The sequence below is a fragment of the Caloenas nicobarica genome, chromosome 2 (assembly GCF_036013445.1).
Source record: "Caloenas nicobarica isolate bCalNic1 chromosome 2, bCalNic1.hap1, whole genome shotgun sequence".
In the NCBI taxonomy this organism is placed as follows: Eukaryota; Metazoa; Chordata; class Aves; order Columbiformes; family Columbidae; genus Caloenas; species Caloenas nicobarica.
This window is the reverse complement of record NC_088246.1, coordinates 14,832,911-14,851,957: the sequence shown is the minus strand read 5'-3', so window position 1 is coordinate 14,851,957 and position 19,047 is coordinate 14,832,911. Positions and strand designations below refer to the sequence as shown.

The 19,047-nt window shown below is 43.3% G+C and overlaps 1 protein-coding gene across 1 annotated transcript in view; it reads left to right on the top strand.

Moving 5' to 3' along the window:
- The first annotated feature begins 2,738 nt into the window (after positions 1-2,738).
- Positions 2,739-19,047, top strand: part of CCNY (cyclin Y) — a 124,605-nt gene continuing 108,296 nt past the window's right edge. Inside the window, exon 1 of the mRNA XM_065628000.1 lies at positions 2,739-3,292. Within this exon, the coding sequence (XP_065484072.1) occupies positions 3,139-3,292 (154 nt within the window). The 5' untranslated portion in view covers positions 2,739-3,138. The remainder of the gene's footprint in view (positions 3,293-19,047) is intronic.

Genomic DNA, 19,047 nt, shown 5'->3' with positions numbered 1-19,047 from the left:
CAATCCCTTCCCTAGTCCTGCTGGCCACACTATTCCTGATACAAGCCAGGATGCTGTTGGCCTTTTTGGCCACCTGGGCACACTGCTGGCTCGTGTTCAGCTGCTGTCAGTCAACACCCCCAGACCCCTCTCTGCCAGGCACTTTCCAGCCACTCTTCCCCGAGCCTGTAGCGCTGCCTGGGGTTGTTGTGACCCAAGTGCAGGACCCGGCACTTGGCCTTGTTGAACCTCATACAGTTGGCCTCAGCTCAACGATCCAGCTGGTCCAGGTCCCTCTGTATGGCCTTCCTACCCTTCAGCAGGTCAACTCCCACCCAAGTTGGTGTCATCTGCAAACTTACTGAGGGTGCACTCAATCCCCTCATCCAGATCATTGATAAAGAGATTAAACAGAACTGGCCCCAATACTGAGCCCTGGGGAACACCAGTTATGACCGGCCGCCAACTGGGTTTGGCTCCGTTCACCACAACTCTTTGGGCCCGGCTCCCCAGCCAGTTCTTTATCCATCGCAGAGTACACCCAACCAGGCCATGAGCTGCAGCTTCTCCAAGAGAATGCTGTGGGATACGGTGTCAAAGGTCTTACTGAAGTCTAAGTACACAATGTCCACAGCCTTTCCCTCATCTACTAGGTGGGTCACCTTGTCGTAGAAGGAGATCAGGTTGGTCAAACAGGACCTGTGTTTCAAAAACACATGTTGACTGATTTAGAACCGTTAAAAAGTCTCTAAATAATTAGTTCTGAAACGTGTGCTGTATGCCTAAAAAATTTAGTGGGATTAGTCCATCAAGGCCAGGCAACACAATGGCTTCCAAGTTAACATTACCCAAGCATGTACTTAAAAGACAATGGTGCTGGGGCCCCCGGGGTGGTCATGCTGGGAGAAAAAGACCACAAATGGGTAAGTGTCCCTGATTCTGACAGGAAGGTAGAATTGAACAGGTCAGGTCAGGGAGCTATGGCAGGCAGGTGAATAGGTAATCCTTACAGAGGTCTCTGTAGCTCTGTTGAGGCTCTCCTGTGCTTAGCTAGGCTTTCCAGTAACATTATTCTATGGTATATATACTGAGTTCATTGTTACAAAATTGTGTTTGAAACTTCTTGGCTGCTGCTCATGCCCATTTGGGATTAAATCAACCCTGCCGACAGGAGCGCGGCCTGCGGCCTGGCCTGCGCAGGGGAGCGGGCCGGGCGGGCAGCTGAGGAGCAGGGTCTGCTCCAAGGAGGAGCCCCAGGTGCCCTCAGCAAGGACCTGCGTGCTGGGGAAAGCACCAGTTAGCATCCTACCAGATAACCTTCCTAGACCACAGCACCAGCAAATATTTAATTTCCTTTTGTTTGGATGCAAATTACTGAAGACACTAATACGCAAAAGATGCTAAACCTATTCTTATTAATCTCGAGTTACTCAAACACAAAGGGACAACGTAACTTGCAAACTGCTGCCCATCTATGCTTTGGGGGGTGTCAAAATCAGGTAGAGAAAACTTCCTCAAAATATTTTTTTTCCTAAACTTTCTTTTTCTTGTTTCTTTGTACCCCACTAGGGTTTTTTATTGGTGTTAAATAAACATCTGAAGACAGTTGAAAATTAAAAATGAATTTTTCCTTGCCATGTGTGATCTGAATATGTAGGATGAAAACTTGCAAGTATTTCATGTAATCACCTGACTTCAGCAGATCTTCCAAAAACGTCAGATATCATGAGATGCCTTGTAGACTAACAAGTAATTGTTCCCTGGACACGTGGCTGTAAGTCAAAGCATTTTTTATAAACACACAAATGTGTTTTTCTGTTATCAAATTATCAGTATAACCATTCAACTACCGTGACTGAGACCTCCAGTGGTTATGAGATTTGCTTAAGAGATTTTTAAAATGAAACAAACCCAAAAAACAATTAAACAAACTAATGAAAAACACGCCTGGTCTCCATCTTCAGCGTTACATTGACACTGAAAAGGTGGATTTTGACTGGGAAAGCTCTGAACACCGTAGAGCGGCATGCAGAGGTACATTATACACCCCACTTCCTTTTCGGCCAGTTATCCCTGACACCGTCAGTCCAAAGGAGTTCTTAACAACTTCTCAGAGAATTCGTAAATTCTTTAAAAACCTAAAACCGCTCAGCGACGGCTCCCCGCTGGCAGCTGCCCAGACCGCGGGCTGGCGGTGCCGGCTCCGCCCGCCGCGCCCCGCGGGCCTGGCCCGGAGCGCAGATGGCGCCGGACGGGCTTCCCGGGGCCGCCGCGCTGCGGCAACGGCAGCGGAGGCTCTCTGGGGCCGGGGCTCCCCACCGGGCCGCCCGGCAGCTCCGCGGAAACACCGCCCGGTGCGCACCCAGCTGGGGGAGGGAGCGCCCGGCGCGGCAGCAGCTGCTGCTGTTACCCCCGCGCTGCCTCTAGCAACAACGTGCCCCCTCTTATGTACAAATATACGCGTGTGTGCGCGCAGGCTGCCCGGGCGCGCTCAGGGCAGGAGCTCCGGCTGGTTCCCGCCGGCTGGCAGCGCTGCCCCGCCGGGCCGCGGCCCCCACGGCCGGAGCTGAGGGCGGGCTCCGCGAGCGGCGCCGCTGGCTGCCGGGCCGGCCCCTCTCCGCCGGGCCGGCCCCTCTCCGCCGGGCCGGGCACCGCCGTCCCCCGGGAGCGGGCAGAGCTCCGGCAGCCGCTCCCGCAGCCCGCCCGGCGGGAGGCGTTCCCGCCGCTTGAACCGGAACCGCTTGGCGGGGGCCGCCCGGGGCGGCTGCTGCTGCGGCTGCCGCTGCCGCGGAGGCTGCGGCGCTGCCGCGTGGGTGCGTGCGTGGAACGGCCCGGCGGCTGCGCGGGGGCGGGGGAGGAGCGCGGCGGCCCCGCCGCCGGCGATGGGGCTGTGCTTCGGCGGGCCCTGCGCTGCCCGCCCGCGGAGGAGGGCGTAGCTGCCGCAGCCCACGCCGGCGGGCCGCGCTGCGGGGCTGCCCCCGCGGATGAACCGCCGGGGGGATCCGCGGGCGAGTGCAGCCGCAGGGCGCCGCAGCCGCCGCCTCTTCCCCCGCCGCTCCCCCGCGTCTCCGCCGCTGCCCATGGCTGCCCGCCGGCCCTGCTGACCGGCCGCCCCTCGCCTCCTCCCGAGCCGAGCCGGGCCGGGGCTGGGCAGAGAAGATGGGGAACACCACCTCCTGCTGCGTCTCCTCCAGCCCCAAGCTGCGCAGGAATGCCCACTCCCGGCTGGAGTCCTACCGCCCCGAGGCCGAGCTGAGCCGGGAGGACACGGGCTGCAACCTGCAGCACATCAGCGACCGGGAGAACATCGACGGTGAGGGCGGGCGGGCGGCCTGGGGAGCCCCCGCTTCCCTTCCCCTCCCCTCCCCTCCCCTCCCCGCGGCGGGGCCACGGCTCTGCCCCGGGCGGCTGCCCCGCGGGTGGCGCCGGTCCCGCCGCCCCGCCCGGGCGCTGCGCTCGCTGCCCTGGCACCGAGCCCCTCCGAGCCCCTCCGTGCCCCTCCGTGCCCCTCCGTGCCGCCACGGCCCGGTGCTGGTCCCCGTGCCCGCCCCTGTGGGTCTCACGGGGATGTGGCGGTACATTGCGCGGGGTTTAGCGTTCAGAGCTGCTCCTGTCCCCAGGGAGGGTGTGTGGGACCCTTGCAGCCAGCGCTGGGCAGCAGCTCCCGCTCCCCGCCGCATCCTCTGGCAAGGTGCGGTGTTCTGGTCCCGGGTCGGCGCTGCCAAGACCTTTCTCCCCCTAGAGTGCCGTGCGGTGACACTGCTGACACGTGTCCCCGCCGCGGGGCCCGGTGGCTCAAACACTGATCTCGGTTATCTCGGTTGTGGCCCAGGGCCGCCTCCCCAGCAGGGCTGTGCAGTGCAGCCCCCGCGGGGCACAGCGAACGTCACCTGCCCGGGACGTCACCTGCCCGGGACGTCACCTGCCCGGGACGTCACCTGCCCGGGATGTCACCTGCCGGGCCTCTGCAGGGGCGAGGATTTAAAGGACAAACCCAGACAGCAGTAAAAGTGGGAGAACTGTTTGCCATGACAACCTCCGCCGTTACTGTCATGATGAGGCACTGCTCTATGAAATCATGAATGCCTCCTCTCCCTCTCTTTCTCTGCAGTGATATTCAAAAGAAAGCCATGTTCCCCTTGGTGTAGTGATGACTGAATGTGCTCCTGTTTTGACTAGCCAGAATACAGCTTAATTTTAAAGATGTGGTTTAATGTATACATGTAATTTATTTTTTGATTAGCTGAAGTACTTAGTCCTAGAACTTTACCTGATAAAAGGTCAGCTATCTCATGGATTAGTTTACATGAACTGCCTTTGGTAGAAAGCCAGAAAGAGGGACCTCGGTGCGCCTCAGTTTGCCTTCCACTTTTTTCATAGATTATTTGATTGTGATTTTATTACAGAGTTTGATGTTAACTCAGTTTTCGATGCTGGCAAAGTTATGAAGCCCATAGAAGGAGATAGATCCCCTCTCTGGTTAAGTTTATTTCTTTTAATGGTATAGATTCTGGAAATATGAATATTTTTCAGATGTCTTTGCTACATTCAGCTGAAAAATAGGAGTGTAACAGGATCAGTAGATGGAAAAAAATTCATAATGGTCTGGTCCGAACAAGCCAGGGAGATGAAAGAACCAATTGTTGATCCATGAATGATTAATTCTTCCAACATCAGTGTTGTCCAGCATAGCAGCATGCAGTGCTCTCTGATGGTACGGATTTCTCCATCTGTAGCAACGTAGTCTGCAGTAAAATTTTTGGTCCAAGATATGTGGGTTTTCTGCCTTGTTCTTGATTTTTTTTAATTGGGATGGGAAGAAGTGCATAGGTGGAAATAGTAAGTGCATGTGCGCTTGTTAAAATATGCACGTAATGCATATAACTTCCTGCATCTTAGTAATTATTTGCAAAAAACCCAAAAACTTTATTGCTTGGTTGTCATTTGTTGGAAAAAGGCATGCCTGTGTTCTGTTTCGCTTCTCCTTTAAACTGTGGGATGTTTCAAGCCTAGAGTTGTAGAGTTGTAACCTGTTCTTAGAACACAGAAAATACCTTCTGTGTTATTTATTTTTAAATTTTGTTGGTTTTGATCTGGGACCATTATCAGTACAATGTCGCATTTTCTAATGGGCAGGCTATCTTTAATTCTGAAAAAGAGCAAACAATTTTGAGTTTCCTTTTTGTGCCTTACTCTAGTCTTGCCCCTTTTTACGGATAGATTCTGAGAAATAAGTTTTCACTGGGGAGACCGATGGACAGTAAATGTCTGTACGCACAGACCAACTGGAGTCACTTTGGGTAAAACAGCTTTTTGAAGTGTCCTTTGTTGCAGGTCTGTTACCCTGGAGTCTTGTTCACTGAAGGTCTTTTGGTCAAAGATGGTAGACTGATTACTAAAAGTAATAAGATGATACCATGCTAGTGAAATTTTATTTCCTATTAGACTAGCTACTATGTTTTTGTTGTCAGATTGTTTGAAATTGTATGGCATACAGATATTTCAGATGAGACACTGGAGTGGCAAAAAATCTTTACAATAGAGAACTCTAATGATATTTTTATCATTTTACAATGACGTTCTTTACAATGAAAGAACAATAGTCTGGTTATCTGTGTTGTGAAGAGAAAATGCTGGATGTTGATTCCTTAGTGCTCCTGCAAGTCATAAAGTATTTCCAAGCGTTTCTCAAATTGGTAATGTCCCCAAGTTTACTTTTTTTAAAAAAAAATAAATTGTGTCAAAGACTGATGCACTGAAAGGAAATGTTTTCGACACTTCGAATTTATGTTTCTCACTATTGTTGCAGTGAGGGCCCTTCCATGGGGCTCGGAACACGTGGCGCTGGCAGTCGGGCTCTGTCCCCAGCGAGCGTTCGTCTTTGAGTGGTGCTTTCGGGGCCTGTAACAAATCATGACATGCAGTGTCCGAGTTAACGTGTTTCACGTGGAAGTTGCTTTCATGCTGGGATTCATGGAAATTCATGAAACGTTTTATCTTTTGTAGTGGGTAAAGCTGCTTGAATAAAACAAGAACTTTTAGAACCTTTAAAGCAGCTGTGGGCTGTTTAAGCTTTGGAAGCGATGAGCGGTTTTCACTGTTGCAGACCCTGTTTCTGGCAGTATGAGGCGCAGAAAGAGAAAGAGGGAGGGATGTCAGACCTTTAAGAGTGATTTAACTACAAGTCTTAGTACTGGAGTAACTGTTTGACATTTCCCACTCTTATATCCTTCACAAGGATATATTTGTTAAATCTGCCTCAAGATCACGCCTTTGAATTGTCTCCTGTAGTTCAAGTACAATATCCAGTCCAGTAGTGGTTTTTCAAAGAATGACTGGAGGAATTCTCCTTCTGTAGGAGTGGGTTTTATAGCACGATTTTGCCTCTCTGTCACTGCTACCTTGTCAGAAAATCTCAGTTTCTGTAATATTTCACAACTGTTTGTGAAGTGGTATCTGAAAGAGAAGGGAATTTTGAAAGATATTTGATTAGGAGGAATTTATGGAATGACTTATTCTGGAGAATGATAATGGTGAATTTTGCTTTTTTCCTTTTTTTCCCCCCAAAATTTCTAAGAAGGTAGGGGATTTCTTTAAAAATCTACAAATGTGAAAAATTGCTTCTCTGAATATTGTGCACTCACCAGAATGCTTTTTTTTTTTTTTTTCCCCATGATAAGGAAGAACACCTAACAGATGTTTGCTTCTGTTTTTTTGGAGAAAGAGCAAGACGGTAAATGTAACGTACAGAGGTTGCTGTTTGTTTTTGATGATTTATTGCTGAGAGGAAGCTTCAACAGTTTTCAATGCTTCACATTTAAAAATTTGCTTTAAGAAAATCATGGCAGTGGATTCAAGACTTGCAGAGTCCTAGCTCTGTTTACCTTCAAGGCATTTTTTTAGAGCCGTGTTAATGACAAGTAAAAATGGTAGAAACCTTAATGTATCAGATTCTGTATCTCATTTGCATATAACCTTTTATCTGTGCAAGCACCTTGGTGTGTGCACTGCTTAAACCCTGGGTGCCTGGACTGACTGTATTCTGGTCTCCACTTATTCCTCATGTCAGCAGGTCCCACAGCCAGATCTGCCACTGGTTTAACTTGTGAAAAAGCAGCATGTGCTGTTGTACTCTAATGTGGTTTCTCTGTTTGAAGCATGATTTCTGTAGTGAGAGTTTCAAGTGTGGAGCTGTTGCGAGGGGGCACAGGGGATGTCTTACCACAAATACGGTGGCATGAAGCAAAGTTGATACCCTGTAATGACTCTGGCCAAAAGTCTGTTCTTGAAACAGAGACTAGATGGAGAGTTCCTTTGAAGGAAAGACAGTGCTTAACGATTAACCCCTCCTCTGTCTTTACCTCTCTTCCCCCTCTCACCCTCCCCCCAAAATCAGATTTTTTTCCCCTCTTTGTAAATTTCTGCTAATGTCACTAGGTCATTTTTCATTGCTAGCTCAGCTAGTGTCATCCTGTGCAACTGTGCATCACTGATAAACCTCTTCAGCCCTTTTCATGATGGGACAATCAGGTTAATTTTTTGCTGCTTAATGCACAGGCTCTTAAGAATTGACTGCTTTTTAAAAAGCTGTTTATTTCTTCATTTGTATACTTTTTCTCCACCTTCTTGAGTGGGAGTCTCTGAAATGAAATTAGTTAGTATTTGTGTATCTCTGTCTACTGGGTTTTATAGGAATTGTGAGATTTTTAGCAAAATGCAGGAAACTTTTAAAATGTCTGCCCCATATACCTGATGAAATTTTGTTGAAAGGCAGTGCTAGTGTTTTCAAGAGCTGGGGCATGACGGGTTGCACGTTGTGAAGGAACTGACCTACATTCACAAAAGTCAAGATATAAGCACTTCAGAAGCAAATTAAAGATGTAGTATGTTGCACGCAGACATTCCTGCTAACAGGATGGGTAGCCCTTCTTTAAAAAAATTGTCTATTTGGTTTACGGAAAAATCTCTTCCAAAATGTTCTCCTTCCTTTAGCCAGAATTCCTGCACAGAGGTGATCTATATGCTTTTCAGTACTGTTTGCATTACCGACCTAAGCATTTGTCAGAGGTCACATATCAAGGTACCACTGCAATCTGGTGAATCAAAAAATTAAAAATAGAACCTGCTGTGGCCTACATCACTGAACGTGGTCCTTTGCTGCATGCTGCTGGTGATGCATACCTCACAGCTTGCTTTTTTCTTCCGCTATCAGCTTCATCTGTTTATTCTGTGCTGTGCCCTCCTTCTCAAAGAGACACCATCATGTTGTACAAAGCCTTCCTAAAGCCTCACTTTCACATTGTTCACACTAAGTCACCAATTTATGCTCTTTAGGAAGTCAGTATTTTCATATTTAGCTGTAGAAGCTGTCAAGCACACATGCTAAGACTAATCGTATTTGAACTTCTAACAAATTTTATTAGTGCACTGCACGGTGACTAAGATTTTCTTTGAAAGTGAGTTACACAAGATCAGCAGCCTTGGCTGGGCAAATTGGTCCTTGAAGCAGAATGACAAGAAGTAAAATTATAGGTCTCTGAAAACAGAAGGACTCCTGTTTTAGAGGTAGGCTTTTGCCTTAGATTTTACATGTAATAATAACAACGTATTTAAAAGGAGCGGAAACCCCTCCACTGTGTGGCCATAGCTGTTTTACGTAATTTTATGTGCTTACTGAAGGTTTTTCAGGCTTTCAGGCTACGTTTACTGCACCTTCAGGCCTTGCTCAAGGTCAGACGGTACGAAAAGCAGTCCTGAAGTTTGGCACCCACGTGGACACCATTTTCTGAAGCATGCGAGATGCTGTTTGCTGTGCACATACAACTCCCCGACGCTTTTTTTTTAGCTGCTCTCTGTGATGTACCGTGAGGCTGGAAGGGGAATAAGTGAGCAGAGCCTTGCGCTGCCTAATAGCTGTCCTGGTCCCGCCAGCCAGCTGCAGATCAGACAGAGTCTAAATATCTTCCCGTTTAATATCTTTGCAATATGATATACCCTTTACCAGTGGAAGACATAAACAGTGTATAGCCTTTCTCTGAGCTTTCTATGCAGAGATGAATCAGCATTACTCTTGCTTCTTTTCTTTTGAACTTGGATAACAAGAGCTTTTAAAATCTGTTCATTTTCTATGTCCATTCTGACATCTGGAATGATATTTTTTACTTCAACCTGCAGAATATATAATTTATTTGTGCCATACATCTCTGAAATGTGTGTGAAGAGCTAGTAAATCTTAATAAGCTTCTGAAATTTAGTAATTTGTTCTTTAGATAGAATACTCCCAGCAGTATGCTTAGGTGGTGCCTTCACTGGAGTAGTTATTGCTCCCTCTGTATCTTCTGTAACAGTTTCATCTCCTTACAGTCTAACTTGAAAAGCAAATATTCCAGAACTGCTGAAATGGACTGTTAGGATTTTCATGTTTCACAGGCTGAAACTTTTTGCAGACATTGACCAACATTCGGAGATGGTTTTATTGAGGTCAACTGAAACTACCTTTGTTGCAGATTGTGTAGACCCCATTTGTCATCGTAATCCACATCCTCCAGGCAGTTCAGTTTGAGTGTCAGCAGCTCTTGAGCTTCTTCTGGGAGGACGAGCTGAAATTTAGAGCCTTCATGAGTCTGAACTAGATGGAGAAAGAACCGGGAAGCAGCAGCATTGTCCTGAAGACTAGACCTTAGCTGGTCTGGAAGCTGGCCAAGGAACTGTGATTGACATTAATGGCAAATTACTAGTGAAAGCTGGTTGGAGAATTTGCATGAAATCCTTTTTTCCCCCTTCTGTTTTTATTTGTTTGTTTCCTTTCTCCTCACACTTGTAACATTTCTGGCCTGTAAAGGATTTATTAGACCAACTATCATTCAGCTAAAACAAGTTTTTCAGATCAGCAAGAATGTACATTTTTTCATTAACTGGTGTTATTTAATTCTCTCTTTATTTCTTTGCAGAATAATTCTGTTTCTGTTAAGTCAGGCTAATGTTGTAACCATTTTACTGAAATACCTTTGCCATCACAGATGCAGTTTGCACTGCAAAAGTCTTGCTCTTGTCCTATAGCTTATCATGGTTTGAACAAAATGTATTGACAAAAGCAATGTTTTTGTCTCTGTGAGTGGCACTTCATTACTGCCTTTGTTGGTGTAAAAATATTGCAGGAAACTGTAATGTTTGAATGCTAGGACAAGTTTATGGAGTAGAGCTAATCCTAAGATTTAAAGTGAATTGTCGTCCACCTTGCAGATTGTTTCCCACACTCTCCTCTCCTGTGGGTCTTAGAAGGGAAGAACATCTGCACTGGTATCTGCTTCTATCTCTTTTTGCAAGAAGAAAGTCAGGCTTCAACTACCGATTCATAATTTTCTGTGAAATAAAAAAACCAAACCAACAAAAATAAAATACCCAACTTTAGTTAAAAAAAATTGTTTCCCAGGCATTTTTGCTTGCTAGGTTTTTTTTGTCTGCAAAATGCTTCTTATACAGCTGTGTCTGAGATCCAGAAGATACCAGAGGGGAAGTGAAAAGATTTACTGTCAACAGTATTGAAAGTAACATGAGACTGTGTTGAAATTTTAAAAGCTTCTTTTCTTTGAGGTATTGTTATTTAATTAAGAGCGGGAATTGATGAATTATTCCCGAATCCAAAAGTTGGATTGTAAGGAGACAGAATTGTTACAGAAGATAAAGAAGATGTGGTAACTGCTCCAGGTTTTTGTAAAGCCAGGCTACCCAAAATGGTGTGATAAGGTGCATTGTTACTAAATGAAGATGTGAGACTGCTGGTACAGGGATCCTTTTATAGATTTGGAGCAAATTAGCGGATTATTGGCTTGCTTAAAATTGTTTCTGCTATGCAGTTTATCCCTGCGCGTTAGTATTCTGGGAAATGGTACCTTTTTGTTGCTGTGTTGCCATGTGTCACAACATCTTACTGGATGCTCCCAACTGGTAAAGGAACTTACTACCATCTTTGTTGCTGGAAAGAATGCATTGATTTCAGATATTGCAAATAATACTGCGTGAGAAAGAAACTATACTTGATCAGCAAATATGTTTTTAAATACTATCCCTTACTTTTGTGCTTCTGTGTGAGCTTTCTAAGGATGGGGTAATTTAGGAATTGTGAGTATATGTAAGGTTGTGTATGTGAAGTGACTGGCAGTAGTTATGCTTCTGTGCTTGGTGGTTTTGTTTGTGTTTTTTAGTATTTATCAATAGTTCCATTTTACATCTAAATATACTGTGGTTTCTTTATCCTCTTTTCTGACCTTCCTCAGGAAGAAGATTGCATTAGTTGAAGATCCAGAGTTTGGGAATTGCAGCTGGTCCTGGACAAGGCAGGACACGCTTCCCTGCTTTGGCTAAAAGAAACTTTCAGGCTGTGGTCAGTGAACTTTACAACCAGTAGTTGCATCTCTGAACTACATTGCGAGCTGTGGTATTCTGTAAAATGATGCAAGTGATGTAAAGACCTCGAAGAAGGTCTTTCAGCATTTGAAATTAATTAGAGCTCTTGATTCCTAGGCTGATATTGAGAGTTTTAGATCTTGTTTATCTTCTGGCTTGAAAAAAGTTGTCTGTATGTTATACCATCATATATGCAGTTTACATTCAGTAGGATGTAGTCTCTACTAATTTGGTGTGTGTACCCCCGCATTTCCTCCTCCTCAAAGAATTCTATTAAAATAACCAGGGTGAAATATAGGTTAGAAAAAGTTATGACTGAGAGCATGCAGATAATCCTAATAGAATTTTTTATTTCTAGATGGTTGTTTTGTTTATTATAGGACTGCAGTCTCCTGTGTGTTTGAGAGATAGTATCGTAGCTGTTATGTCTCAGAATCTATATAATCTGTTCTAATACCTATTTGTTTTGTTTTCATGTGGAGATCTTGAAAGGATTTGTTTTGGTTTTATTAAGTTTAGGAAACTATATAACTGAAGTCAACAGAGATAAAATTCATAATTGTAAGTCCAGTTATTGCAGACTGTTTTGCCTAACCATTCAGTGCATTACTGTGTCTGTACTTAGGAAAAAAAAAGGAAGAGTTTTGGTTCTTCTTAGAAACAATTTTATTTCTGGTTGCAAATATAAGTTCAACTACAGCTGTAGGCAGGATCTTAAATTTTTTGGATCCCTAAACTCAGTAAAATCTGTTGGGGATGATCTTACTTACATTTGAAATTCTCTGTCATTATCACTATGAAAATAGGAAACGTAATTAACCGCTTGACATAATTGTTCAGATATATGGTCTGAAATTCTAGTGTTTTGAATATTAAATAGTAATCACTGATAGATTTGTTTGCATTTGGAACAGACGTTTCCTGAAAAGAAATTCTGAAATAAAGTTACAGGACATTTCTTCTGATTAGTATATTGTCATTTCTTGCTATGGGGTCATATGTAGTAGATTAGAAGTTCAGATGTTAAAATAAACATCGGCATAAAATCCAGCTTCATGAGCGAATGACAAAATCTTTTGCATGTGCTTCTACTAAAACTACGTGTCAGTGCCACCCGATGCTCCCTGTGAACATGGAGCTCTCAGGGGCACTTTGTTCCCGAAGCTTTTTGTTGTGGCTGTTCCTACCTGGCAGAAATCCAGAAATCAGCGGAGTATGAGAAGTTTGGAGATGCAATTGTATTTTAAGCTTTCAAACCATGCTTTCTGCAGGTAAATGTCCTCCTTTTTTGGATAATCCATTTGAGATGATAAGTGTCTAGTATATTGCTTTGGCAATATACAGTTATCCTTTCTGTATGAGAGAGAGAAAGAAAGAAAGAAAGAAAAATGGGAGTTGTTGTAATTTTACTGAGGGGTATGTGTACTTTTCAAGGGTTTAGGTAGGAGAAAGATTCCTCTAGCTGAGGTGATCCAAGAGATCCAGTCTGTGATTAAAAAAAATAGGTAGTAGGGGAGATCTAACTGGTTGTTTTGTGGAGAAAAACAAACCAATACTGCCTTTAAAAGCTAAAGCAGGCCAAAAAAAAAAAATCCATCTATAAGCAGTGATGTAAATTCTGCATCTCGGAATTTGTTTCCCCTTGGCAAAATTGATATTTAAGTGAAAGGGACGTTGCCAAGTTAAATTTAACTGGACACAAATGTTTTGTGAAAAGTAAGCTCTTGACCTCAAGTCACATTTCTTTAAAAAATATTATAGTAAACAGTTATTTTTATAACAAGAATTTGAATCGCAGTTTATGCAATCCAAACACTGAAGCTTTATGTTACTCCATGAGAATCTGAACTTATATTGAGCAACTGCTCTTATATTTTGGTTGTGTGGGTTCTTTTTTTTTATTTTTCTGACTTCATGCTTCAATTTTTGCATATAAATTTGTAATTCAACAGCAGCGAAGTTATGCATGGGTGTGGGTAGAAAAGGAGAAGAGATCTTAAGGGAGCCATCAGCGGTTCTTTTGTCTCTGATTTTATGTAGATGATCTCAAAACGGGTTCATGTGGATATCAATATACTTGTTATTTGAGAAAAAAGTGTGTGAAGTCTGGTGCTTTTTGAGACTGTGACTTCTGCCGAGCATGAGCAGGCGGCCGCTGGCTGTGGACACGCTGCTGCCTGATGGAAGGGACACATGCAGCAAGGTCCTGCTCATGTCTCCCTTCTCTCCTGCTCCTAGTGGCCCAGGTTGTGTCTGGGGGCCTCTTCTGTTCCTGGGTTGCTGGATAACTGTGTGATGTCCACCCAGCATGGCATTTGTCCTTGGGATATTTGGGAGCTTCAGGAATCTCCAGAAGTGAGGGCCGTGCCGCCTGGCTTTGTTGGCAACACAGGCTAGGGGTAGGCAGCTCTTACCCCCTCCCCGAACTTTTTTGCGTGTGTGTATTCTTGAATGAAATATTTGTAGCTAAGGTTTTATATTTAACGAGTGTTTTGGAAAACAGCATTTTTGAATTAAAGTGTTATTTTCTCTTTTTTGCTTCATTGCTAGTATAATGTTAAAACTAGCTGTGACCTGAAAGAGAAATGTATTTCTTTTAGATCATTGTCCTCCTCCATACCTGTAGCTTCGGCAAGATTGTCTGATTTTTCTCTCCTTTCCCATCCCTTGTTGTTGTGTATCTCTGTCATAGTCTGCCTCACTTGCCTCCTGCCTGTGCTTCTCAGCCCAACCTTTTTCTCCCCGCAACAAACAGAAGTTCCCATGTCTGATCTCATCACCACTTCTTTGACCCCTTCTGTTTTGCTGTGTTTTTCGAGCGATGAGAGCACACAGTACATACAGTGTATTCTAGAGCAGGGCCTGTGTGATGCCTCCAGGATGGCATCATAACTTTCAATGTTGATTTCAAAACCCGGTTTTAGATTACATCATGTTTGCCTTTTGACATTTGCTGTACATTCCTAGTTTGCTACCTCTCATGTTGTACAGTCAAGGAAATAAAATAATCCTTGTTCTCTCAGATCTGTGTGACGCTTATACACATATAGGTAAGACTTCTGTGTTTCCCCTGGACTTCTAAGGAGCATTGAATGTGTTTTTTGATCTCTCTAATTTTCTTCATGACTTCTGGAGATGTGTGCTTTATGATGAATTTGTGTGCTGGATTACAGTTTGGGATTACAAGTAAACCGTGGTGCATGACTTGTAATTCTTAAAATAGGTTCTGAGGTTGTGTAGGTTTTTTCTTTTTAAAGAGTAGTGGAATGCATGTACACTGCTTTCTTCTAAATAAAAAGCTGAAAAGCGATTTAGTTAGTAGCAATATTAAGATTTGCAATTCAAAGAAGAAAATTTCTTGGTAATTGCCATCTCTGTAACTGATAAACTGCCCATGCTTCAATGTGTCCAGCTGTATGTAAATCTTCTCTAATTACATATTTTTGCATTTCTTTCCTCATGTAAATGAGGAATCTCCTTGGTTTCTATTTGGGGACTCCAATCTGATTGATTTGGCATCACCTAATTGAAAGGCAGGTTCTGTTGCTGAAAAAGGTTTTTCCTCCTTACTGAGGGAGTGGGAACGCGTGACTTCTGAGCTCCGAGGCGGTTGATGGGATGGTGCCGCCTGTGCCGGCCGGGGTGTCACCCTGGGGGTGCGCAGGGTGCTGGGTCCAGCCCAGCCCTGTCCCTCCGGGGGTGGTGGGACCGAGAAGGAGTTTTCATCTCCCACCTGTGGCCCATGTCTGCTAGTCTTCCTTGCCTTGGTTTTGTTGGTGGCTCCTGTCCATGTGAAGTTTTTAGTTTGTGGCTCTGTAGGTCAGAAAGGCACTCCAGCCCTGTTGTCTGCTTGTTCTCAGAAAGAGTGTTTTGCAGAAAGTTGTTGAAATGGTTGCGAGCGCTTCCAGTGCTCTATTTGCTGGCCATGCCAGCAGCTCCACAAGCAGCTTCTTCAGTCTAATCGTGTTATGCTACTCAAACCCGTAGGGAATGTCACATGTGAAGTCAGCCCGCTGCCAAATGCTGCTGTAGCTCTATGACTTGTGTTATTTATGTGATAAAAATTAGTGGAGGCGTCTAGATCTCAAGAGAAGGTGCTGACTTGCTTGAGCCATTGTCAGTTCTTATGTGGGGATTTTAATCCTGTTTTTCATCAAGGCAAAATAGTTTTGATGCAGGTGTACCACAAATAAGCTGTTAGAGGTAATCTATCAACCAGGGGGCATGGGGGGGAAGATAAGTCCTGGTATAACCACTCTGGCAGGGGTGCAGTACATAATTTGGTATTATGAAGCTTCAGTTCAGCAGTGCACGTGGAGTGTATACTGCTGTGTATCCACTGCTAACTGTAAAGCACTTATATTTGCAATGATATTAAAGCATCTGAGCTTGTTCTTACCTTGCAGTTAAGTCCTATGATAAGTTTGCTTAACAGGGCCTGTGTGAGAATAACGCTTGTTAAAATAATTGAGAACATGGAGTTTGCTCTTGCAAGATGCTTAGGATTCAGTTGTGTGTTCAGCAAAGCACTTGTTGAGAGGATATTGCATCTGATTTATAAATAGTCCTGTTAACGTCCTACTGCTTGCTACGGTTCTCTTTCCTCAAGTAACTCAGGTACTTTTTTTTTTTAATATGTTAGAAATAGGGAAAGTATATGCTGATAAAATTTTATTGTTGATGTCTTCTAGAGAGTTGGTAATATCTAGCTGTAATCTGGAAAATAATTCGATGCAGGAGCCTGTTTAATCTCTGGAAAGATCACTGCAGCATCTTTAAACTAAGAGTCTGACAACATTTAGTTATTGTTTGGAGAAAAACCTAAGGCTTGGTTGGAAAGCGATTTTCTGTCCTTGCTAAATGGCATTACCTCTGTCTGTCTCGCTCTCTGTGTGTGGTTTCTTTGTTTACCCAGTATATTTTCATTGGATCCTTCTCTTTTGTCTTCTGTTTATCCCTTTGTGGCAGGGTTTATTGTTTTCCAACAAGTAAGCTTTCTTACCCTAGGAGGCTGAAGTTATTATCCAGGAATGGGTCATGATAGCATTTTTCATCCCATAAATAAACTTCTGTTTAGGGTATTTTCTTGATGGAGCTTAAAACAGATGGGAGGAAAAGGGCACAGTTTTCCTATGACAATATATAGCAGTTAGCCACAAGCATGTGCCTATGTATCTTAAATAAATAACTAATACCATGGTAGTTACTATTAATTATTTCCATTAGCTTAATTCTTTTGATTAAAAGGGATCATTATCATCTCCATGGTGGTACATTGACCTAGTAAACAGTGGAGAATCAGAAATTACTTGCAAATGAAGGTTGTTGTGATGAACAACACTCTTTATGTATTCATGCCTGTGCTTATTAATATAACGTATTAATAATGGGTGACTTATTGTGTTTTTGAGCTCAGACAACAGTAAAGAAATGTCCTCAGCTCTCTGTTTACCAGAAAGATGGAATTAAACAAAAAGGATTGACAAGATTTACAAAGAAAGCTGAAGGCGATTTGGATATTAAATAATCTTGCAAATACTGTGCCTGACTCTGGGAAAAAGAATTTATTTTCGAGTTAATGTATGTCCTCTTCCCCTTAATGGAAATTCTTTTCTTTCCCTGTTATAAAAGACTTTTATTTTTTAAAGGCAATATCTTGATGCCGCAAGCTAGCACTGAAAATAACAGTGGGCATCTTTAAAGCAAAGCAATCTCCATGTCAACAAGTAAATTTGTGAAGGAATTAAAAGCCCTTGAAACACATGAGAAGACATATGGTGAATGGGTAGGGAAATAGTTTTATTCATTGGTACTACAGACTGTAGTAGGAATTTCAGAGTTCCTAAATTGCCTGCTTAAATACCCTTCTCTCAGCTCTAGAACTCACTTAAAGTTAAATACTGATCTGTTGTAAATAAGCTTAACCGAACTCAGTGGAACTACATTTAAGAAAATGTATCTTTATTTTCCAAAGTAATGTATCGAGGCAGCTCTTAAAACCAAGTTTTGGGAGTTCCTTGAGGAACACAGCAGTTTTCTGAGGACTGTAAAGACAGAAATTGAGAGTTTTTGTGCCAGTTCAGGTCAAGTTAAAAGTTAATCTAGTTCTTGTAGTAAAATTACTGATTTGAAAGTAAAGTAATGCTGTAAGATTTATGGAATAGATCTTAGTTGTGGGGTGAGAGGTTTTTTTGGTGTGTGTACATGTATTTATATATTTATGTATGTATATATAAAAGATGCCACAACTAAAATCCTTCTGTAAAGAAAATGAGGGGTTCTGTGTGAATGTAGAAGCCATGGGGGTGTAGGTTTCTGCTGGGAACACATAAATCAAATAGAGCCAAAGATAACAGCCAAAGACTAATATTCTTCTGTGTTGTGGTCGTTAGCTGATGGCTCCTGCAGGAGTTTCCATTCTCAGCTCCGGGCCGGCAGCTCTGCTGCTGTGGGGCTGGGAAGCGCCTCGTGGACTCGCGGGGTGAGCAGCACGTGGGGCTGGTTGGGGTACCAGGCTGGGACGTGTGTACGACAAGATCAGCAACTTTGCTCTTCCGTAGAAGGTGAATTTAGCATTAAATGGTGCATTTGACTTGCTGTTTTCTTTCTGAGTGAAGTTCAGCGGCGTCTCTACTTAGAGCTTAATTTTATAGTTGCTCTGATAGTAGTTACAACCTTGAGCTATGGAAATCCTTTCTCAGCTTTTCTAACCCATCGTGGGGTTTAGCAAAGGACAGATCTTTTTCTTGTCTCAAATATTTTCTCTCTGAAAGTGTATTTAAAAGGTAGCTGACCAACTGCTCTTCTGGCTCCTTCTCTTCCTTCAGACTTCCTTCAGACAGTCTCTTACTGTCGACCGTATTTTCTGATGAATATTTGTTTGTAAAGAATATGCTAAGATATTAACTATATAAGGTTGACTTTCATAAATGCAAACCATTTAATTACTCTGTAAGGTTAAAAAACAAATGCAAAATAAGCCTTTACTAAATGTTCTCTCTTTCCAAAAAATGCCTTACATATTTATCTTCAAGTGTTGTATTAGCATGTAACAGAGAATTTGAGAAATCCCACATTTGGTGAAGCCAATGTATCAGAGAATGTGTGCAGAAACATCTGCACTGCGCTATATTAGATGAAGAGCCTCACAGAACTAAAAAATTACCTCTGAATGTGTAAGTTCTGAAAAATATACCTCTGAACGTGTAAAAGATGGAGATGGGGAATAGAATTGTCATTGGATGTGACCCTGTTTTTAAAGGAAAGATAATACTAGCTTAAAATATACATATAAAAATGCATCTATCTATCTATCTATCTATCTTATTTCTAAACCTCTGTATTAGATTTGGGTTGCTTCTGGTACAGAAAAGTAAGTTTGTCCATGAGATTGTTTTGGAGTGTGCTCCTGTATTTCCCAGGCAGAGGGGCACATGCTGGAGTCCTCTGGAGAGATGCTGGTATGTGAGCAGCAAACATCCTTAGATATTTGACAGTTGAATTTTGCTGGGCCTACGCTACATTGAGGGTCTATGAGCACACACTGTGACAAGTTTTCCGAGTCAATTAGAATGTTGAAAAATACAAATTATTTTTTGTTTGCTTTTTCTTTTATCTTAACAAAAACCTCAAGTTCTGAAAGATCATTAACACATACCGATA